Source organism: Stegostoma tigrinum, chromosome 35 (assembly GCF_030684315.1).
Source record: "Stegostoma tigrinum isolate sSteTig4 chromosome 35, sSteTig4.hap1, whole genome shotgun sequence".
Classification (NCBI taxonomy): domain Eukaryota; kingdom Metazoa; phylum Chordata; class Chondrichthyes; order Orectolobiformes; family Stegostomatidae; genus Stegostoma; species Stegostoma tigrinum.
In genome coordinates, this window is record NC_081388.1 from 19,366,802 (window position 1) to 19,390,870 (window position 24,069).

General features: G+C 48.6%; 1 protein-coding gene across 3 annotated transcripts in view; it reads left to right on the forward strand.

Annotated features, from left to right (window-relative positions):
- Positions 1-24,069, forward strand: part of LOC125447449 (collagen alpha-1(XI) chain-like) — a 275,479-nt gene that overhangs the window by 124,717 nt on the left and 126,693 nt on the right. For all 3 annotated transcript variants that reach the window (XM_048521800.2, XM_048521802.2, XM_048521801.2), the window contains 7 exons: positions 6,218-6,292; positions 10,927-11,010; positions 11,892-11,948; positions 13,794-13,847; positions 15,170-15,223; positions 20,443-20,496; positions 22,057-22,110. In XM_048521800.2, coding sequence (XP_048377757.2) covers positions 6,218-6,292; positions 10,927-11,010; positions 11,892-11,948; positions 13,794-13,847; positions 15,170-15,223; positions 20,443-20,496; positions 22,057-22,110 — 432 coding nt within the window. The remainder of the gene's footprint in view (positions 1-6,217; positions 6,293-10,926; positions 11,011-11,891; positions 11,949-13,793; positions 13,848-15,169; positions 15,224-20,442; positions 20,497-22,056; positions 22,111-24,069) is intronic.

Sequence of the window (24,069 nt, forward strand, 5' to 3'; positions counted from 1 at the left end):
CTTTGGCCCAGCATCACTGAAGGAATAGTGATATTATTCCAAGTCAGGATGGTGAGTGACTTGGAAGAAACTTGCTCCCATGGATCTGCTGGCCTTGACAGTAGGTAGAAAGGGGTGTATTTAGAAGATGCTGTAGGCAGTCCCTCAGTAGGTGAGTTACTCCATTCCATCTTGTATTTGGTATAAGATAACACCAGGTCACAGTCCAACAGGTTTATTTGGAATCACAGGGGTTGTGTTCTGAAAACTTGTGTGTGACTCCTGTTGGACTATAACCAGGTGTCATGTGACTTCAGACTTCATCCACCCCAGTCCTACACTGGCATCTTCCCACCTAGTAGATGATAAACATCTGCAGCAGTGAATGTTAAAGGTAGTTAATGCATCGCCAATAAAATGGGCTCCCTTCTGCTGGATGTGTTGAACTCCTTGATTGTTGAAGCTGAACCCCAGCAGGCTGTGGAGAATGCCAAGGCTGTGGAAAATCCTTTGGCTCGTTATCAAAGCAGTGTTTCCTGCGTCCTTCCATTGGTAACATTCCCCTGCAGTCTGCCTCCTCTGCACTGACCCTTATCCCGAGAGCTCAACATTTGCAGGCTTCATTTATCCTTTTCTGTGATCCAGTCTTGCACTGAGTTGTGTCCAGTCATGTAGATCAGGAACTAAGCGGTGGTCTTTCAAGGACACATTGCTCAGGAACCAGATCACAAGCCTTTTCCTGGCTGAGATAACGAGACGTGGAGCTGGATGAACACAGCAGGCCAGGCAGCATCTGATGACCAGGAAAGCTGATGTTTCGGGTCTGGACCCTTCTTCAGAAATGGGGAGGGGATGGGGATTCTGAAATAAATAGGGATAGGGGGGAGATGGATGGAAGATAGATCAGGGAGCAGATAGGTGGAGAGGAGATGGGCAGGTCAAAGAGGTGGGGATGGGGCCAGTAAAGGTGAGTGTAGTTGGGGGGTTAGGGAGGGGATTGGTCAGTCCAGGGAAGATGGACAGGTCAAAGAGGCGTGGATGAGGCTGGAAAGTAGGAGTTGGGGGTAGGGGTTGAGGTGGGGGGAGGAGGGGATAGGTGGGAGAAAAGGTGGATAGGTTAGAGAGGTGGGGACAAGCTGGGCTGGTTTTGGGATGTGCTGTGGGGCGGGGGGGGGGGCACAGATTTTGAAGCTTGTGAAATACATATTGATACCATTGGGCTGCAGGGTTCCCAAGCAAAATATGAGGTACTGTTTCTGCAACCTTCAGGTGGGATCGTTGTGGCACTGGAGGATGCCTAGGATGGACATGTCGTCCAAGAAGTGGGAGGGGGATTTAAAGTGGTTCGCGACTGGGAGGTGCAGTCCATCTTCCATCTGCCCTTCCCCCATTTATTTCAGAATTCCCTCCCCCATTTCTGAAGAAGGGTCGAGACCCAAAACGTCAGCTTTCCTGTTCCTCTGATGCTGCTTGGCCTGCTGTGTTCATCCAGCTCCACACCTTGTTATCTCAGATTCTCCAACATTGACAGTTCCTACTATCTCTTCCTGGCTGGCTGTTCCTGAACTCAGAGCAAATGTTGCATCAGGAATAGTGGGGTAGGGGGGAGTGGGGGCACGTTGGAATGGGCTGGAGAGGTAAGCAGGCAACACAGTCAGGGCTAATGCATATAATTTAAATTACAAGCCACTAATTGTCAGATGTGTCAACCCTTCCCGACTCACCCTACCGTGCCAATGACCTCTAGTTGTTGGCTGGCAAAATCTTTGCTGTTTCCCATCCGTAAAGATTCTCATCTGTTTGGCAGATTCCAGATCACATGCTGCTTCCCTCCAGGGATCTGTTTATGTTTAAATTGAAAAAGGACATTTTGGCTTCAGTAACTATCTGTCGAAGGCACACATGCGCTTCCCAACTGTAGCCCCACTCCTTATCTGTGTGTTTTTTTTGTTGGGTTTGCAAGTTTCAGGCGCAACAACTTTTTTTTGATGGAGTGGTGGTCGGGGTGGGAGGGGTGGTGGGGTATGTGGGAATGGTTCTCTCAGTCGGAAAAGCCAGGGGCCCCTCATGAAATCCTATCCTGCCTGAGTTTGTAAATGTCAAGGATTGAGAGGGAGATGATGGGGCAGATAAGTTATGTGAGGGATGCCTCATGTCTTCAGAGAGAAAAACATGGAAAATTGCTTTGGCAGTCGATGCAAGAGGATTTTCTCTTGTACACTACTGGTGGTCATCCCTGGATTGGGGACATGTGGTTTGCATTGTTCTGATCGCTGGGCTATTTCAGAGAGGGGAAGGAAAATGTATTTTTCTCCAGAATGTTTGATGGAAACTATGCTCTAGTTTTGCTACGTACATGATACAATTACAGTGAAACTGATCGAGAATCTCTGTGCAGGTTCAGCTGTAAGGTGCGTGGCTTAGCTTCTGTTCCATGGAGGTGCCCGCACACCTTTTCACCTTTACTGCAATTAATTTGAACCCCACAAAGTCCTGAGAGTACTCTGAGCTCCTGACCCTGGGGTATTTACACACTGCCCCCTCAGTGTCAGTCCCTGGGGTATTTACACACTGCCCCCTCAGTGTCTGTCCCTGGGGTATTTCCACACTGCACCCTCAGTGTCAGTCCCTGGGGTATTTACACACTGCCCCCTCAGTGTCTGTCCCTGGGGTATTTACACACTGCCCCCTCAGTGTCAGTCCCTGGGGTATTTACACACTGCTCCCTCAGTGTCTGTCCCTGGGGTATTTACACACTGCCCCATCAGTGTCAGTCCCTGGGGTATTTACACACTGCCGCCTCAGGGTCAGTCCCTAGGGTATGTACACACTGCCCTATCAGTGTCTGCCCCTGGGGTATTTACACACTGCCCCATCAGTGCCTGTCCCTGGGGTATTTACACACTGCCCCCTCAGTGCCTGTCTTGGGGTATTTACACACTGCCCCCTCAGTGTCTGTCCCTGGGGTATTTACACACTGCCTCCTCAGTGTCAGTCCCTGGGGTATTTACACACTGCCGCCTCAGGGTCAGTCCCTAGGGTATGTACACACTGCCCTATCAGTGTCTGCCCCTGGGGTATTTACACACTACACCCTCGGTGTCTGTCCCTGGGGTATTTACACAGTACCCCCTCAGTGTCTATCCCTGGGGTATTTACACACTGCCCCATCAGTGCCTGTCCCTGGGGTATTTACACACTGCCCCCTCAGTGTCTGCCCCTGGGGTATTTACACAGTACCCCCTCAGTGTCTATCCCTGGGGTATTTACACACTGCCCCATGAGTGTCTGTCCTTGGGGTATTTGCACTCTCCCCCATCAGTGTCTGACACTGGGGTATTTACACACTGCCCCCTCAGTGCCTGTCCCTGGGGCATTTACACGCTGCCCCCTCAGTGTCTGCCCCTGGGGTATTTACACACTGCCCCCTCAGTGCCTATCCCTGGGGTATTTACACACTATCCCCTCAGTGTCAGTCCCTGGGGAATTTACACACTGCCGCCTCAGTGCCTGTCCCTGGGGTATTTACACACTGCCCCATCAGTGTCTGTCCCTGGGGTAATTACCCACTGCCCCCACAGTGTCTGTACCTGGGGTATTTACACACTGCCCCATCAGTGTCTATCCCTGGGGTATTTACACACTGCCCCATCAGTGCCTGTCCCTGGGGTATTTACACACTGCCCCCTCAGTGTCTGCCCCTGGGGTATTTACACACTGCCCCCTCAGTGTCTGCCCCTGGGGTATTTACACACTGCCCCATCAGTGCCTGTCCCTGGGGTATTTACACACTGCCCCCTCAGTGTCTGTCCCTGGGATATTTACACACTGCCCCCTCAGTGTCTATTCCTGGGGTATTTACACACTGCCCCATCAGTGCCTGTCCCTGGGGTACTTACACACTGCCCCCTCAGTGTCTGTTCCTGGGGTATTTGCACACTGCCCCCTCAGTGCCTGCCTCTGGGGTATTTACACACTGTCCCCTCAGTGTCTGTCCCTGGGGTATTATTACACTGTCCCCTCAGTGTCTGCCCCTGGGGTATTTACACACTGCCAGCTCAGGGTTCGTCCCTGGGGTATGTACACACTGCCCTATCAGTGTCTGTCCCAGGGGTATTTACACAGTGCCCCCGCAGTGTCTGACCCTGGGGTATTTACACACTGCCCCATCAGTGTCTATCCCTAGGGAATTTACACACTGCCCCCTCGGTGTCTGTCCCTGGGGTATTTACACACTGCCCCTTCAGTGTCTATCCCTGGGGTATTTACACACTGCCCCATCAGTGTCTGTCCCTGGGGTATTTGCACTCTCCCCCATCAGTGCCTGCCCCTGGGGTATTTACACACTGTCCCCTCAGTGTCTGCCCCTGGGGTATTTACACAGTACCCCGTCAGTGTCTATCCCTGGGGTATTTACACACTGCCCCATGAGTGTCTGTCCCTGGGGTATTTGCACTCTCCCCCATCAGTGTCTGACACTGGGGTATTTACACACTGCCCCCTCAGTGCCTGTCCCTGGGGCATTTACACGCTGCCCCCTCAGTGCCTGACGCTGGGGTATTTGCACACTGCCCCCTCAGTGCCTGCCCCTGGGGTATTTACACACTGTCCCCTCAGTGTCTGTCCCTGGGGTATTTATACACTGTCCCCTCAGTGTCTGCCCCTGGGGTATTTACACACTGCCAGCTCAGGGTTAGTCCCTGGGGTATGTATACACTGCCCATCAGTGTCTGTCCCTGGGGTATTTACACAGTGCCCCCGCAGTGTCTGACCCTGGGGTATTTACACACTGCCCCATCAGTGTCTATCCCTGGGGTATTTACACACTGCCCCCTCGGTGTCTGTCCCTGGGGTATTTACACACTGCCCCTTCAGTGTCTGCCCCTGGGTTATTTACACACTGCCCCCTCAGTGTCTGTCCCTTGGGTATTTACACACTGCCCCATCAGTGCCTGTCCCTGGGGTATTTACACACTGCTCCATCAGTGCCTGTCCCTGGGGTATTTGCACACTGCCCCTTCAGTGTCTGCCCCTGGGGTATTTACACACTGCCCCATCAGTGTCTGCCCCTGGGGTATTTACACACTGCCCCCTCAGTGTCTGCCCCTGGGCTATTTACACACTGCCCCCTCAGTGTCTGCCCCTGGGGTATTTACACACTGCCCCATCAGTGTCTGTCCCTGGGGTATTTACACACTGTCCCCTCGGTGTCTGTCCCTGGGGTATTTACACACTGCCCCATCAGTGCCTGTCCCTGGGGTATTTACACACTGCCCCCTCGGTGTCTGCCCCTGTGGTATTTACACACTGCCCCATCAGTGCCTGTCCCTGGGGTATTTACACACTGCCCCATCAGTGCCTGTCCCTGGGGTATTTGCACACTGCCCCCTCAGTGCCTGTCCCTGGGGTATTTACACACTATCCGTCAGTGCCTGACCTTCTGATGTTAGGTAATTTCCCTTGGAATTTGTCCAGATCCTGTGATGTCCAGCTGACCTGTTCTGTGTAGTGTTTGAGTACCCTGGATGCTAAGGAGAAATATCTCCCAGTTTAGCCTGCTGTCCTTGTGTACCGATTGGGATTAGAGTAGCCACTGTTCTCCAGTGCCTCCTGTTCTCGAGTACCCACTCTTCTTCAGTGCTGTTGTTCAGAGTACCTGCTGTTCGCAAATGCTGCTGTTCTTGAGTGCCTCCTGTTCTCAAGTACCCAGCATTCTTGAGTGTTGTCCTTCAGTGCTGTTGTCCCGAGTACCTGCTGTTCTCGAGTGCCTATAATTTTCAAGTATCTACTGTTCTCAAGTGTCTACCGTTCTCGCATCAATTGCCAGATCTTGAGAGCTCCTGTCCTTGAGTACCTGCCTGGTTGGTTGCTGTTATCTGCCTGGGACCATAGCCATAAGGTGTAGCCTGATGGATGGTTCCCCCCGATGGACAGGTTACATACCTGCTCCCTGTACTTGTCTGCCAGCATGGACTGCAGCCTACCTTCAGTCCTAGCAGGCATGAATCTGTCGCTCTCGCTCAAACTTGGTTTTTGAGCAGAAATGTTATTACACACGGAGAATGCGTAACTGTCCTGGAATGAGCTTGTGGAAGATGTCTGTGTGGTATCGGCTGTGTTTCTTTCTGACCATGTGTTGTTAACATGCCTGTGCCTGACTTTACTTACGGTTACCATTGCTTCTCCTTCTGACAGAGGCTTCTCACTGATATCTTTGTCTCTAATTCTCTAAATGTAGGGTCCACCTGGCCGTCCTGGTCTCCCCGGGGTAGATGGTATACAGGGCCCTCCTGGGACCATGCTGATGTTGCCGGTAAGTTTGTTTCAAGAACTACCATTCCTGTGAATCTCTCCCACTTCAGGCAGCTTCCACTGCATAGGCTGCAGGGCTTCAGGAAAACAGCTCACTGTTGCCTCCTCCAGGACAATTAGGAACGGGCAGTAAATGCTGGTCCAGCCAGTAATAGCTGAAGGCTGGGAATGCCTTTATGAAATGAAAGGGATTGCGAAATGGTTCAGCAGTAAAAGAGGCCATTCTGCCCCTTCGGCTGATACAGGATCTTTGAAAGAGACATTCTGTTATTCCTGTTCTTACTCCAGAACTCTCCAATTTTTTTCATCGTTAATTTTTTTTGTTCTTCCACAGGATGTGGGAACTGCTAGCTGGGTCAGTGTTTATTGCATGTCCCTAGTTGCCCTTGAGAAGATGGTGGCTAGCTGCCTTCTTGAGGGACTACAGCCCATTTGGTGTCAATTCACGCACAATGCTGTTATAGGGAGGGAGTTCCAAGTGTGTTATGTGCATTTGAGGAACAGACAGAGCCTTCCTGCGTTACTTTATGACAAACAGGCTGGGCCTTAAGAGCAAGAAAGTCCTCCTGTGATTACCTGGGTCTTTGGAGAGGCTGCGCCTTAGATAACCATGAATAGTTCTGATCTCCATCCCAGTCTAATCCACCCGCTGTGGTTCAATGGTGAGCAGCTTATCTTCTAATCTAGTGGGCTGGAAGTTCAAATCTCAAAGTCTAGGCTGGGGATGCTGCAGTGTCAGAGGAGCAGATGTTAGGGTGAGATATTAGACAGAGATCCTTGTCTGATCTCTTGAGTAGATGTACAAGATCCTGCAGCACTTTGTAGGAGAGGAACAGGAATCTTTTCCCCTACATTTCCCCTGCCAGTATCCGTACCTTCTCTTAGAATGATGCAAACAAATCAATGGTTTATTCATGACCCATCTCCGACGGTGGGAGCTGGCTATGTGCCCTGCTGCTCCACACTTCAAGACTACTTTGTGGGCCGTTTTAGGAAAACCAGTTTAAGGAGAGTTTTTTTTTGTCATCCTAAGGGAGATGTACTTACCTCACAGGGGCAAAAGAATTGTGCTGGGGGAGATGTTGGATGGAGAGGACCTGTAACCCAAGGGCAGATTATGACCCCTGGTGCTGCTCCTTCATGGATACATCTCGCATTGGCCTGACCACCTCGCAGTGACTCCCCACGTACAGAAGCTTGTTCGAGTGTCTGCCACAGTCACTGGGCCCTGATGTAACGCCCTGTCCTGGGAGGTGCCTGTACCCTTTTACACAAGGAATTGATTGTAATGTTGCATTCTTCGATTTGATCTGGGTCATTATTGTCACATGAACCGAGATAGAGTGAAAAATATTGTGTGGGGCTATCTAAACGAATTATACCTTCCAAAAGTACATCAGGGTAATGGAACAGATTGCAGAACATACTGTTATGGCTACAGAGAATGTGCGAGGAACAACTCTAGTACATGAGAGGTCCGTTCATAAATCTGATAACAGCAGGGAAGAAGCTGTTCTTAAATCTGTTGAAACAGGTTTTCAAACTTTTCTATTTTCTGCCCAATGGAAGAGAGTGGAAGAGGGTATAACCAGGGTGGGAGATGTTGGCTGCTTTCCCAAGGCAGCGAGAACTGTAGATGGAGTCACTGGATCAGAGGCTGGTTTGTGTGATGGGTGGGCTTTGTTCACAGCTCTCTGTAATTTCTCATGGACTTTGGATGAGCAAACCACACTGTGATGCATCTGGATAGGATGCTTCCTGTGGTGCATCTATTAACATGAGTGAGAGCTGATGTGGATGTGCCAAATTTCCTTAGCATGGCCTTGTTTGTTGCCGAGAGACCATTTCTGTTGACTTGTGAGACCTCGTGCCACAGTCTCTCATCAGGACTTTGGAGTGTGATGAGGAGAAATATCTGCTTCTGAAGGTTGCGAAACTTTGCAATCTTGTACCTACGAGAGCTGCAGGCACCCAGTTACTGAGCATGTAGACGACCGAGATCAATTGTTGCCCGGTTCTAAGAGAACTGAAGGATGGGATGGATTTGGAGAAGGTTGGCCAAGATCTGGTTGAGTGACTAAGACTAAGGGAACCTTGACTTGTCTCCTGTTTCTTCACTTTGTTATCGCTGTTATGTTGGCTAGTGTTCTGCGATGGTGAGGAGGGGGGAGGTGTACTAACCTGAGCTGTTTCTGTCTGATAGCAATCAGCATTTTCCCTCCTGTGCCAAAGCCCCATTTGTGCTCAGCAGCTGAGTAGAATGCACTGCAGATGAAATACAGTGACAGGTCACTTTCTGACTCCACACGGAGTACAAGGTACTGGGGAGAGACCCACACGGAGTACCAGGTACTGGGGAGAGAGCCACACAGAGTAACAGGTACTGGGGAGAGACCCACACAGAGTAACAGGTACTGGGGAGAGAGCCACACAGAGTAACAGGTACTGGGGAGAGAGCCATACAGAGTAACAGGTACTGGGGAGAGAGCCACACAGAGTAACAGGTACTGGGGAGAGAGCTACGAAGTGTAACAGGTACTGGGGAGAGAGCCACACAGAGTAACAGGTACAGGGGAGAGAGACACACAGAGTACCAGGTACTGGGGAGAGAGCCACACAGAGTAACAGGTACTGGGGAGAGAGACGCACAGGGTACCAGGTACTGGAGAGAGAGCCACACAGAGTACCAGGTACTGGGGAGAGAGCCACACAGAGTACCAGGTACTGGGGAGAGACCCACACGGAGTACCAGGTACTGGGGAGAGAGACACACAGAGTAACAGGTACTGGGGAGAGAGCTACACAGAGTAACAGGTACTGGGGAGAGACCCACACAGAGTAACAGGTACTGGGGAGAGAGCCACACAGAGTAACAGATACAGGGGAGAGAGCCACACAGAGTAACAGGTACTGGGGAGAGAGCCACAGAGAGTACCAGGTACTGGAGAGAGAGACATACAGAGTAACTGGTACTGGGGAGAGAGACAGACAGAGAACCAGGTACTGGGGAGAGAGCTACGAAGTGTAACAGGTACTGGGGAGAGAGCCACACAGAGTACCAGGTACTGGGGAGAGTGCCACACAGAGTACCAGGTACTGGGGAGAGACCCACACGGAGTACCAGGTACTGGGGAGAGAGACACACAGAGTAACAGGTACTGGGGAGAGAGCTACACAGAGTAACAGGTACTGGGGAGAGACCCACACAGAGTAACAGGTACTGGGGAGAGAGCCACACAGAGTAACAGATACAGGGGAGAGAGCCACACAGAGTAACAGGTACTGGGGAGAGAGCCACAGAGAGTACCAGGTACTGGAGAGAGAGACATACAGAGTAACTGGTACTGGGGAGAGAGACAGACAGAGAACCAGGTACTGGGGAGAGAGCTACGAAGTGTAACAGGTACTGGGGAGAGAGCCACACAGAGTAACAGATACAGGGGAGAGAGCCACACAGAGTAACAGGTACTGGGGAGAGAGCCACACAGAGTAACAGATACAGGGGAGAGAGCCACACAGAGTAACAGGTACTGGGGAGAGAGCCACAGAGAGTACCAGGTACTGGAGAGAGAGACATACAGAGTAACTGGTACTGGGGAGAGAGACAGACAGAGAACCAGGTACTGGGGAGAGAGCTACGAAGTGTAACAGGTACTGGGGAGAGAGCCACACAGAGTAACAGGTACTGGGGAGAGAGCTACACAGAGTAACAGGTACTGGGGAGAGAGCCACACAGAGTACCAGGTACTGGGGAGAGACCCACACGGAGTACCAGGTACTGGGGAGAAAGCCACACAGAGTAACAGGTACTGGGGAGAGAGCCACACAGAGTACCAGGTACTGGGGAGAGACCCACACGGAGTACCAGGTACTGGGGAGACAGCCACACAGAGTAACAGGTACTGGGGAGAGTGACACACAGAGAACCAGGTACTGGGGAGAGAGCCACACAGGGTAACAGGTACTGTGGAGAGAGCCACACAGAGTAACAGGTACTGGGGAGAGAGCCACACAGAGTAACAGGTACAGGGGAGAGAGACACACAGAGTAAAAGGTACTGGGGAGAGAGCCACACAGAGTAACAGGTACTGGGGAGAGGGCCACACAGAGTAACAGGTACTGGGGAGAGAGCTACACAGAGTAACAGGTACTGGGGAGAGAGACATACATGGTAACAGGTACTGGGGAGAGAACCACACAGAGTAACAGGTACTGGGGAGAGAGCCACACATGGTAACAAGCATCAGGAAGAGAGCAATGCAGAGTGCCACGTATCAGGGAGAGAGCTTAGGCAGAGTTGATAGATCTTTGGATAACGAGGTGTGAGAGAAGTAACAAATATCACACTGGGATGGTATATACAGGATTTAAAAAATGTCAGAATTCCAGGTTACATGGGGTATACAGTGGTGAATTATGTGGAGAGTATGAAATATTGGAGAGAATGCCTCACTGAAAGGTGGGAGAGAACATACCTTGGGATAGCATGAAGGTGAGTACAAATGAACAGGAGTTGATTAGCTGTCGTGGTTGACACACCAGCTTTTAGCCAGTGTAATTGGTTGGGGTGGGACTGCAGCGTTGGATCAATCACATGGGCTCTTGATTTCAGCCTTTCCTAACAAATTTTTGCAGTTCCAGTTTGGTGGCGATGGTGTGAAGGGACCGGTTGTTTCACCCCAGGAATATCAGGCACAGTCCATCCTCCAGCAAGCGAGGGTAAGTAAGACCCAGAGCTAAACCTTCAGCCAGTTCTCCCCAACTTTGGCCCTGACTGATTGCGATAAGTAGACATTTGAAAGAATGTTGAATCGAAGTGGGTAGATGGAGTCCAAATACAATGATTTAGGATCCAATTGACTCTTAGGACAGTTTCAAGGGCTGAATGGCCTCCTGCTCCTATTGTTCCAATAAACAAGTTTGGACACAGGGAATTCCCTCAATCCTGTAATAATATCCTCAAGCTGAGGTTGAAAAATTCAACTGAATTATCGAATCGGTATCAAGCATGTTACATGTTTCTCATACCTTAAACATCATGGATCAACCCTTCACAGAAATGGGCCATTTGGCCCATCTGATCTATACTATTGTTAATGCTCTGTATAAAGTTCCTCCCAGCCTGCAACATCATATCCCCACCAGCCTGTCCTCCTGTAGCTTCCTCTTCAATAAATCCACACGATTTATGTTAAACTGAGATAACAGTGTGGAGTTGGATGAACACAACAAACCAGGCAGCATCAGAGGAGCAGGAAAGCTGATGTTTCGGGTCGGGACACTTCTTCAGTTCTTTCACACTGTTTTATCTCTGACTCCAGCATCGGCAGTTCTTACTATCTCACTTCAAACTGATTTGTTTCAGAGACTGGTGAGAATGTGGTACCTAATAGTAGCTAATGAGATTACTGCTGAACATCTCACTGGTTTGGATTGCATTCTCCCTCTAGTCCATGATGCCTAGCTCCCTCACAAGTGACAACGTCTACAGCTAGCCTATTGAACCCTCCAACAACCTCAGAAACCTCAGCCCCTCTGCTTATGGTTTCCTGGAGTTTTCTGTTTGGAACTGATGCTCTCCTTTTTGTTTTTCTTCCTAGCTTGCAATGAAGGGTCCACCTGGTTCAACTGGCCTGACAGGGAGACCTGGCCCGATGGTGAGTGTGAAGTTTGATTGGGGAGAAACCAGTTTGCAGCAGTTACGGAGTGGGGATCCATCTCTTGGTGACTTTGTTTCAATGGGGCCTTTGGATCAGGAGATGCTGTTGATTGATTTTGAACTTTGGTTGGTCCTAGTAAATCTGTTCGCGTTTTCTCGATATTTTGTCCACTTCCCAATTGCCCTGCTACTTTCTCGCCTGGAGGTGAGGAATTGGAGGGGAGATGGACATGCTCTAACTGCTGTGTTTGGGGTTAGAAGAATCCTATAGGGTTGTTGGGTCATCTGCGATCTGGGCACCAGACAATTGGACGGCTGGTGGGGGAGGCATCATTGATTGAGTCTGACCTTTCCTTCACCCTGTGACCCAGCTGGTGGAACGCTGACTGGCGAGCGGCCAAGGGTCAGTGTGGTCCTGTTATTCCCAGTAAAATCCAGCCACTGGTCAGAGATCGGAGCTTCCCAGCTGCCCTTAGTATAATAACCTAGTGACTAACATGGAGCGTGAATCTTTTCCCAAAAGGCCAGGACATGAGAAGAGAGGGCGTGAGAGAAGGTTCTGGTTAGTTTGTGGAGTAATGCCAATGAGCTCCCTGCACTCAGACAGGGACCTTAATATAACTGGTCTTGCTATGTTCAACTTGGAGGGGTGAGTGTCTTGACTAAAAATGGAAAGCTGTAGGCTGTATTAGTTAGTGGCAAATAGGGACAACATAGGAGTGACTCCAAGGTGTCTAGGAACTGTTTTGTCACATTTCAGTCTCTTTTTCTGCCACACCCTTGACCCATCCCTTAGTGCCTCCTGATGGTCACGGGCTCAGTTGGCTGGATGGTCACTTTGTGATGACACCCACACATGGGTTTGATTCTAGCACCGGCTGAAGTTACCATGAAGGACTCTCCTCCTCAACCTCTCCCCCTCCCCCAAGGTGTGGTGACCCTCAGGTTAAACTCACCACCCAGTCACCTCGTTCCCTCTCTCTGACCAGGGAGCAGCCTTATGGTCTGGTAACATAATGGCAGCTTTACCTTCCTGTACTGAAACCTCTACGCTTGAGGTGGAAATGAAGACTGGACCCACATCCTGCTCTTTGTAGGTCAGAGTCATTGAGAAAAGACAGGGAGGGAATTACAGAAAGGATATTTGTAAGCTGGAGAGGGTCATAAGAGATTTACCAGGATGTTGCCAGGAAGGACAGTTTGAATTATAAGGAGAGGTGGGATAGGCTGGGACTTTTATCACCCGAACGTGGGAGGTTGAAAGGAGACCCTTATAGAGGTTTACATAACCATGAGGGGCGTGAATAAAGTGAATGGCAGTGCCTTTTACCTCGGGGGGGGGGGGGTTTGTTTCACGACTAGGGAGGCATGTTTTTTAAGGTGAGAGGAAAAAAGATTTAAAAAAGGCATGACGGGCAATTTGTTTACAACTCCACAGTGGTTCAAGTGTGGAATGAGTTTCCAGAGGAAGTGATGATTGTACATACGGTTACAACATTTAAAAGACATTTAGAAAAATATATAAGTAGGAAATGGTCAGAGGATTAAGGGCCAGGTGTAGGTATGTGGGACTATTGTTGCTTGGGATTATGATCGGCATGGACTGGTTGGACCGAAGGGTCTGATTCCATGCTTGTACGACTGCGTAACACAGTTTTATTTTTTAATCATCCCTTTTGTTTCCCCAAAATCATTTTCTGTTGAAAAATTGTGAGTGAATTTCCTCCAGTCCTTGAGCATTTTGTTGCAGTGAAGAGGGGCTGTACCTTCAGAGTATTCGGGGAGGAACAGGATTTTCTGATAACCTTTTTGATGTTTAACCTCTAGCTCTTTCCTCCCACAGGGTCTCCCTGGTAACCAAGGTCAGAAAGGAGATGTTGGCGAAATGGGGCCTAAGGTAAAGGCTGGAATCAGTTCTCTGGCAATTCTTAACAATTAATAATGGTGCATAATTTGATAGAGAGTCACTGACTGGGCAGGTGAAACATGGGGCTGTGTCAGAGGACTTTGTGGATCAGTGAGAGGTACCCCGCTCTCACAATGACTGGACTCCCCTTGACCCCACCAAGACTGAGGGATGATCTTGAGAAAGATCTTGAGAATCATAGAATCCCTACAGTGCAGAAAGAGGCCATTCAGCTCATCAGGTCTGCATCTGAAGACCATCTCGTCTAGATTCAGCCCTCCACCCTCACACTGTATTTCCCACAGCTAAGCCACCTAACCTACACATCGCTGGATGCTGTGGACAGTTTAGCATGGCCAATCCACCTAGCCTGCACACCTTTGATGCTGGAGAATAAATCAGGAATAGCAGACAGGATGAGTAAAATGTTAACAAGCAGTGCTCAAGCTCTTGTGCATCGTCATACTCACTGAGGGAGTGCTGCACTGTAGGAGGGTATAGCCTCTTGGATGAGGTCCCATCCTCAGGTGGACTGGGTGTTCAATCCAATTGGAGGACTTGTTTTTATTCATTCACAGGATGAGAGCTATGCCAGCATTTATTGCCCATCCCTAAGTGCCCAGAGGGCAGTTAAGAGTCGCCCACATTTCTGTGGGTCTGGTGTCACATGTAGTCCAGGTTGGCAGATTTCCTTCCCTAAAGGGCATCAGCAAACTTCCTGCCAATGGCAATAAATTGTGGTCTTCATTGGACTCAATTCCCTTGAATTGAATTTAAATTCCAACATCTGCTGTAGTGGGATTTGAACCCAGGTCTCTAGAGCACCACCTGAGTCTCAGGATTAAGTCCGGTGATAACACCACTAGGGCATTGCCACTCCTATGATTCAGGGGAATTCTCATCAGTGTACATTTATTCCTCAGTTAACATTGTTAAAATAGACGTTCCGGTTATTATCATATTGTTGGAAGTGGCCCATCTGATTGAGTTTTTTTTTAACTTAATATTCCAATGTCTTTTATTGCAATACCCTTTGACAGCCCCCATTAATGCCCCCTTACTAGGCTTGAGATGGAAGCAAAGACTGGAACTATCTCCCCCTCTCTGTAGGTTGGACATTATCGAGAAGAGTTTTAAATCATCCTTAACACCTAAAAATTACATGTGGGATCTTGCTGTGTGTAAATTTCTTTCTGCATTTTGTACATGAGAACAGCGACTGAACTTCAGAATAGACTGTTAAATCCTTTCGGGGAATACCTTTGCGGCCATGAAAGGCACTATATAAATGCAAACCTCTCTTTCTGCCCAAGGGACCTCCAGGAATTCCAGGACCTCTGGGGCCAACAGGAAGACCCGGACGAAGGGTAGGAACATTCTTGGTCATTCTTGATTCTTGAACGGCTCTCATTTTCAGGGATTCAATGGGATGCATGATGCATTATAACCCCACAGTCAGCAGCCTACCCTTTGTTCCGCACTGCTCTCAAGAAATGCAATATCTAATCAAATGGAAGAAACATCTTCATCCCATGGCTAGAGAGGCTGGCTTGTTCTGTATGTTCAAGGCTGAGATAGATAGATTTATTGTTATTCAGGGGATCGAGGGTTATGGTGAAAAGGCAGGAAAGTGCAAATGAAGACTATCAGATCAGCTGTAATCACATTGAATGGCGGAGCAAGACTCAATGGGCTGAATGGCCTATTTCTGCCCCTACACATATGGTCCAATAATAATCAGGGAGCACCATTGCATTTGTGGAGATTGATTGGAAGTGCTGTTTATAGAAGAGCTCCAAATTCTCTTGCTTCGGAAACATTTCCAAATTTCACCCTGCAAGGTCTGACTCTAATTTTCAGAACCTGCACTGTCATCCCCATTAGAAGTGCCAGCTCTGATTAAGTGTGCTTCTGGAGGTTTTATTCCATGACGAGCCAACGCTAATCCTCCCCCACCTCCACCATTTTGTAGCCAATGCTTCGATCCATGTGACACCCTGCTGCATCATTCTGATTGGAAAGCCAAAGACCTCATTACCCAATTGGCTGCTGCTTGTCTGTGGGCTGAATGTCTTTCTTTTTGCCCCATTTTCAATACCTGGCAAAGAGTGATGCTCACAGAAGGTGACAGGGAAAGCAATATTTTTGAATGACCCTGTGAATTTTTTCCTGCAGGGTCACACGCCACAGGGTCCTCGAGATTGATCTTCAATTTCGGAAGACCCTGTCACTAGAAAGTTGGCAACCTTACTTCCCAACCAACAAAACAATTTATCTACCTCTAACCCCGCTGTTCATCTTCGTACCTTGAAAAATTCAAATGAGTGCCCCTTACTTAACTTTTTAAATTGAAAGGAATCCTACCCTAATTTGCCACTAACTTCAGTTCTTAAGTGCAATTTGAATTGCCGAGTCCAATTCATTATGAATCACATGAAGTTAGCATCCAGATGCAGCAAGTCATTCAGAAAGCAAAGGTCGTGCTGTTGCTTATTGGAACAAGAACAGAATGGAGAAGTCCAGATCTTATGCTACATTTTACAGGATATTGGTGAAACCACCCCCATATTTGAAAATAAAAAGATTTGGAAGCAGTTGAGAGAAGCGCATTCTATTCCTGGGATGGAAGGCTTATCTGATGAGGAAAGGCCAAGACCAAACCCATTGGGGTTTAGAGGAATGGCAGATGATCTGACTGAAAAACATAAAATCTGGACAGTGTGGACTCTGGGAGGATGCTTCTTGCTCGGGGGGGGGCAGGTAAAACAGTGGGGCACAGTTGACGGCGAAGAGGATTTCCTTCTTCAAACAGAGCTGAGGAGAAATGTATTCTCTCAAAGGCTCGTTTGAGTGTCAAGTTTTCTTGCTCGGGAGGTTGTAGAGGTAAGGTTATTAATTTTTTCTTTTTTTAATTCATTTGTAGGATGTGGACGTAGCTAGCTGGGCGAGCATTTATTGCCCATCCCTAGTTGCCCCTTGAGAAGGTGGGAGGTGAACTGCTGTGGGTTGAACTATAATGCCCTTAGGGAGGGAATTCCAGGATTTCCGCTGAAGAAACAGCGATATACTTCCGAGCCTTAATCCAGGGCTGGGTTGGGTAGATTTTTGGTCGATTAGATGTACAGGCCAAATGGTCTCTTTCTGTAACCCTCACACTTCTGTGATTTGTTTGAGTGAGTCAAAAGTTATGGGATGCAGTGGGGCCGAGACCACAACCAGATCACCAAAACTGGCAAAGCAGGCCGAAGAGGCTTAATGTTCTCTGCCCCATATTTCTATGTCATTCATGAGTTGGGTTTGGATAGCCCTATTGAGGTAGATTTGTATACATCTCTCTCTCTCACACACATACACATGATCTTCTGCCAAATAGGCTGCCCTTCTTGATGATGCTGCATTGTTATTTATCAATGAAGCGATGGAGAAGGATGCACTGCAGCAATATTAAAACCTGAATAGGGAACCGGAACACTGGCATTCAGCTCTCATCCCGAGAGGCTGTAATCATCCTCTCTCCCACCGTTGACAGTTCAAATTGCATGTAAACCCAATGCTAGCAAAATATTGTTATCAAACATTCAAACCATCATTATAAATCTGCCATCACAATCTCGCAAATGAGGGATTTCTAAGCTGTTGAGTGTTGTGACACTGTTCACTCACTGACCTGGTCTGACTGATGTTGGCTTCAGGAACAGCTCACTGAATGGTATCTATTGTGACATTCTTGGCTGAGCATTTGCAATTAACTGGCAACTGCCCAAGCTCCTGTTCTCTAAAACTCCAGCTTGGCTGAGATCTCTCGTCGCAGCTTTGGATCACACATTAAGGAGCTTGTACAATCCTGTGCAAAGCTGCTCGGACATCGCCTGGAACTGTCCCACAGTGGTACGCACAGAAATCAGGAATTCAGCAAAGACCCTGGAGTCACAGCTGGTTGCACATCACGCCTGGCACCTGTTTACTGCGCTCAGCGAGTCTCCCCGTCTGCCTCATGCGAGTTCTTTCCATTTCTGTTCCTCTCTACCCTCTCTTGTACTTTCCTTTTCTTTCCTTTTACTCTCTGCCTCCCTTTCCAGCCCTCCCACACTCCTGCTCTCCGTCAGACTGCCTCCAACTCCCACTTTTTACTCTGCCTTGTCCTTCCTAATTCTTCTGCCCCCAATCCCTCTTTCCCCTCCTTCTCCGACCCCTCACTCTTTCCCCTCTCCTCTCCCTGCCCCTCTCAACTATCCTTTCCTCCCTCCCTTTCCCCACTCTCCTTTACTGCCCCTAACCTCTCCCTCCCTTTCATGCCATCTCCCCCCCCCGACCCTCCCCACTTCGCCCCAGCCCTTTACCTTTCCTCTCTCCTTTCACCTTCGCCCCTCCTGCACCACTTTCACATTCATCTCTTCCTGCCCCTCTCTCCTGCCTCTGCGTCTCTCTGTCTCCCCCACTCTCTTTTACGTTTTATTTGTTTCTCATGCCCTCTTGTCTCAGTCTCTCTACTTCTGTCACTTTCTCTCCATTTCTCTGTCTCTCCATCCGTCTCTCTGTGTCTTTCTCTGTCTCCCTGTCGCTCTCTGTCTCTGTTCATCTCTCTGTCTCTCGGTCTAACTCTCACTCTGTCTTTCTCTGTCTCTGTCCTTCTCTGTCACTGTCTCACTCTGTCTATCTGACTGTCTCTGTCTCTCTCTCGCTCTCTCTGTCTGTTTGTCACTGTCTATTCAGCTTGTGAAATCCTCACACTCGCTGCATGTCTTTTGAGGGATAAAATTCTCCCTAATCTGGTGTGGAACTAGTTTGTATTTGCGCACCAGTTAAGAATGGTTGGGGGGTGGGTTTCGGGAATCTGGTGATAGTGACAATGATAACTTCAGATAGCAGCAGGCCTTAACATCAAGGGTGAAAATTATTCTATTTCTTGTTTAATATGTTGACCAGTCCTCAGCTTGAAAAGGAATTATGGCAGACCCTTCAGATTGTTTTGTTATAGTGACACATGCAGATCCCTCTTTCCTGTGAATGACAGAAGCACAGAATTGTTACGGTGTAGAAAGAGGTCATTTGGCCCAACATTCCAGTTCTATTCCCTAATGCCAACATCCTCATCTTTACTTCAGCACCTGCACACCATTTCCATCCAAATGATCAATGCTCCTTGTGAGCCTACCTCCACCACATTTCCAGGCAGTGCATTCCAAAACCCCTCAGACAACTTTGCGTTTTCTCACATCACCCTTTCTTTGTTTGTACATCGCTTTAAAAGCTGTGACCTCTGTACCGCAAGTTCAAGGATTCACTGCAGGATTCGGCAGAAATTAAAACGGAATGTTGCCATTCTTGCCTCGACAGTGCCAGGGAAACTGCAGGAACTCACCAAAACTCCACCACATGTATTGTGTGCAATTCTGGTCACCCAGTTACGCTACTGAACTGGAGAGCGTTCAACCGAGATTTACCAGGATGTCACTGGGAATGGAAAGTTTGAGTTTTAGGGAGAGGCTAGATAGGCTGGGACCTTTATTTCCCTGGAATGTAGGTGGCTGAGGGGTGAACTGATAGACCAAATGCACAACCAGTGCCCTGTGGAAGGACAAGGGCAGCAGATACATGGGAACACCATCATCTGCAAGTTCCTTTCCAAGCCACTCACCATCCTGACTTGGAAATACACCACCATTCCTTCAGTCAACAACATGGAACTCCCTCCCTAAAGTCATCGTGGGTCAACCTGTAGCAAGTGGAGCAGTTCAAGAAGGCAGCTCATGACGACCTTCTCATACAGTCAACAAGGAAGCAGACCCTTTGGTCCATCCAGTCCATGCTGACCATAATTTCAAACTAGTCCCACCTGCTTGCGCTTGGTCCATATCCTTCCAATGGTTTCTTATTCATGAACTTATCGAAATGTCTTTTAACTGTTGTAACTGTATCTGCATCCACCACTTCCTTTGGAAGCTCATTCCACACACAAACCACTCTCTGTGTAAAAAAAAAAGTTGCCCTCATATCTTTTTAAAATCGTTTCCCTCCCACCTTAAAAATATGCCTCCTCGTCTTGATATCCTCCACCCTTGGAAAAAGGCACCAACCATTCACCTTATCACTGCCCCTCATGATGTTATAAACCCTCAATAGGGTCACGTTCTACGTTCCAGTGAAAAGAATGTCCCAGCCTATCTAGCCACGCCCTAAAACTCAGACTTCTTCCATTGCCGGCAAAATCCTGGTAGATCTCATTTGAACCCTCTCCAGTTCAATAATGTGCTTCCTATGACTGGGTGACCGGAACTGCACACAGTAATCTAAAAGCACCTTCACTAACATCTCGTGTGCGCGATAAAGGCTGGCCCAGCCAGCAAGGTCCACATCTCAAGCTAAGAAAAAAAATCTTCCATTTGGTGACACAAAAAAGACTGGTACATTTGCTAAAGCTACACTGTCAGTCAAAGACTCTGTCGCATCTGAGGGTGCTTCGGCGTGAAATGAAGTCTTTAAAATTCTTTCCAGAATGAATGTAAACATTGGTCACAATCAATCCTGATGAACAATGGATAGTGTGTGAAGGCAGTCTCCGCTTCTTTTTTGTTTCATTAAACAGGGGCGCTCTGGAGTGAATGGAATCCGAGGTTTACCAGGAGAACCAGGAGTAAAGGTTGGTATCTTGTTCTGAAAAAGCTGTGATGTGTCGTTGCTGGCATAAAGATTAGCTCCATTTAGAATCCGCGAATGGAATATTCCCCGGCGCACACGGATATGGTGAGGAAGTTGAGTGAATCCCATTGGATTGGCAGCGAGCTTCCTGCTTCCGAGACCAGAAGTTCCTATTTTCCAACCGAGTGTGTTGAATATCGAGCTGAAATTCTCGTGAACGAGCAGCGAGAGGCTGATTTGAACGCATTTAACGCGCATTAACGTCTTGCCATGACATCTGTTCTCACCCCATTGAAACGCAGTTTCCCGTTCTTCCATCCACTGGATCAAAACTAGATCCAGCAGTGATTCCCGATGCACAAATCCAAGAAGTAGCTGGTGACTCCCAGCTTGCTCCACCATCTTGGACACCAACTCCTCAGGGTGTCGGTGCATACTTGATGGGCCTTTGACCTTTTTTCCATGCTATTAGGATCCTGTGATACATATCCAAGGACTGGTATTTTTTTGGATGGTTGGGGGACAGGCCTGGGTCACTTCTTCCTCGTTGCTAACCCAGACCTGTTTAGAATGAACAGAAGTACTTTTAAAGTGTGGTAAAGGTTTCCGCTGAAGGGTGAACGGCAAAACTGGCAGAATCTGTGTATGCCAGTCACTGATAAACCCTCCGAGGGAAGCAATGACTTCATCTCGAGAGTGGGTCAGAGTGTGGACACTGTCAGCACAGGGTGTAAGGTTGGGGGTTGGTGGGGGGGTTGTGTTGAAGGGGAAGCTGGATGGAGACGTGAGCGAGAGAGGAATAGAAAGTTGTGCTGACAGAGGGAGGAGGTGACTCACTGGAATGTGAACAGCAGCTCAGCTCGTTTGGGCTGGATGGACTGTGCCAGTGATGTTGAGGTGGCTGGAGATGGTGAAGTAGAAGTTTCCTTATTCCAGACCCTAGGGCAATGAGAATGTTGCACAATAATAATCAGAATAATCCAGAATATTGTAGACACTGTGCAATTATTTGATCTAATCAACAAGCTCAATTATTAAGAGCAGGCCCTGGGGTTATTCCTCTAAATGGAATATTAAACTGTGATTGATTCATACCTTGCTCTAATTGAAAATCCCCATTCCCTTTTTACACTACATTAGCATTTGATTACGGTCGAATTCGAGAGTGGCACCAGGGTACAATTTTCACAAAATGTTTTCTTTTTAATGGTTAAAATTACTCAGTGTCCTAATATGTCCCCAGTGGGGGCGGGGGCTCTGTTTTTCCTGACTGAGTTGCCAGCAACTGGAGGTGAACGTGTCAGCTCACTTTGGTTTGTCAGATGGCAGTGATGGAAGCACAGAAGGAGGCCGTTTAGCCCATCCAGTCTGTGCTAGAGCTTGCAGGGAACTCTCAGCAGAAGCAGCTGGAGTTGGGTGGAGAGGATTGGAGGAGGCTGTGGAGGAAGGGGTCCCATTCCTATGCTCGGCGCTGTGCTCGCTTTGGCCTGTAGTGCTTATTGACTGGGCTGTTAGTTTTACAGCACTGATTAATGAGCTGTTGCCATCTTCCCCACAACAGGGCAACAGAGGGTTTGATGGACTCCCCGGACTACCTGGAAATAAAGGCGACAGGGTAAGGGAAACGTCGGTGTTCGGCTTGTAATTTCGGTTGGAGAAATGGTCTCGGACTTGGCAAATGCGTCCTCTATTTTATAATGTAACAAGGTGTAGAGCTGGATGAACACAGTGGGTCAGGGAGCATCAGAGGTGCCTGCTGTGTTCCTCCAGCTCCACACCTTGTTATCTCAGGCTCCAGCATCGGCAGTTCCTACTATCTATTTAATGTCTGTTTTACCTCCTGCGCACTGGGATACAGTGGCTACAGTTTGTGCCTCTTGGCTGAGGCTGCCAACACTGAGATGTGAGAGCTGACAGTACGAGTTGGCAGGTCACCTAGAACAGGCATCACCATCGAACTGAGAGCCGCCTTGCTTCTCATTTGTACGTTCTGTACGGTAAACATTTTCTGCTGGATTGGAGCCAAAAGTAGAACCCTAGAGATAGCACAATCTGCAGATGCTGGAGTCAGAGATAACACAGTGTGGAGCTGGAGGAACACAGCAGGCCAGGCAGCATTAGAGATAACACAGTGTGGAGCTGGAGGAACACAGCAGGCCAGGCAGCATCAGAGATAACACAGTGTGGAGCTGGAGGAACACAGCAGGCCAGGCAGGATCAGGGTTAACACAGTGTGGAGCTGGAGGAACACAGCAGGCCAGGCAGCATCAGAGATAACACAGTGTGGAGCTGGAGGAACACAGCGGGCCAGGCAGCATCAGAGATAACACAGTGTGGAGCTGGAGGAACACAGCAGGACAGGCAGCATCAGAGATAACACAGTGTGGAGCTGGAGGAACACAGCAGGCCAGGCAGCATCAGAGCAGCAAGAAACTTGATGTTTCGTGTCGGGACCCTTCTTCAGAAATGGGGAAGGGAAAGGGAGCTGAGAAATAAATAGAGAGAGGAGGGGTGGGGCTGGGGAATATAGGCGGGATGGTGATAGGTGAGTGCAGGTAGGGGGTTGTGGGGATTGGTCACTGAGGTGGGAGAAGCAGAAAAAGTAGAACCCCGTCCAGTTTTGTGTTAATTCTAAAGAAGCTACAGCAAACTTTGAACCAGCACCTTATGAACCAGAGACAGTAGGAACTACAGATACAGGAGGATCTGAGGTAACAAGGTGTAGAGCTGGATGAACACAGCAGGCCATGCAGCATCAGAGGGCAGGAAAGCTGACGTTTCGGGCCTAGATCCGAAAGAAGGGTCTAGGCTTGAGACATCAGCTTTTCTGCTCCTCTGAGACTGCTCGGCCTGCTGCGTTCATCCAGCTCTACACCTTGTTACCTTATGAACCGGCATCCAGGTAGACCAGAAAAAATTATACGCCTGAAATACTACAAAGTTTACTCTATTATCACCTATACACATTATCGCAATCTGCGGGTAGTTAGTTGAGACTGCGAGTGAGAAGGCTTGATGTTGGGAAGCTTTATTTCAGGTAAAAGTTGCATTATTATGTTAGTGATTTATGCTGTTAATCAAGTGCAACAGTGTCTCCTCCTGTATTACATTTCTTTGACTCATTGTGTGCTTTTACATTGATAATGTGGACCTCTTGATCAACCGGAATATTTGATCATCTGGCATATTCCTGGTCCCATAGGTGCTGGATAATAGAAGGGTTGCTGTGCTACCATCATTATTGTAAGGGCGATTAAATTGTTCAACGCAAAGTCATTGAGTCATATGGCATGGATCTGTCTTGATGGCTGATGGGCTGTAGGTGTGGCTGATCGGAAACCCATTCAAAGCCCATCCCTAATTGCCCTTTGAGAAAGTATTGTCTGATCAGGTGATGCAGGCAGATACAGGAGGGGCTTTCACAAGGGATGGCGTTGTTGCTGGGTTCGTGATTCAGAGGCTTGGGTGACATTCTGGGGATCTGGCTTTGAATGCCACCACGGCAGAATCTCTCTCTAGTTCATCCTCCTCAGCTGGACCCCCATTCCATATGTAATGAAGGCTTCACGAGTCT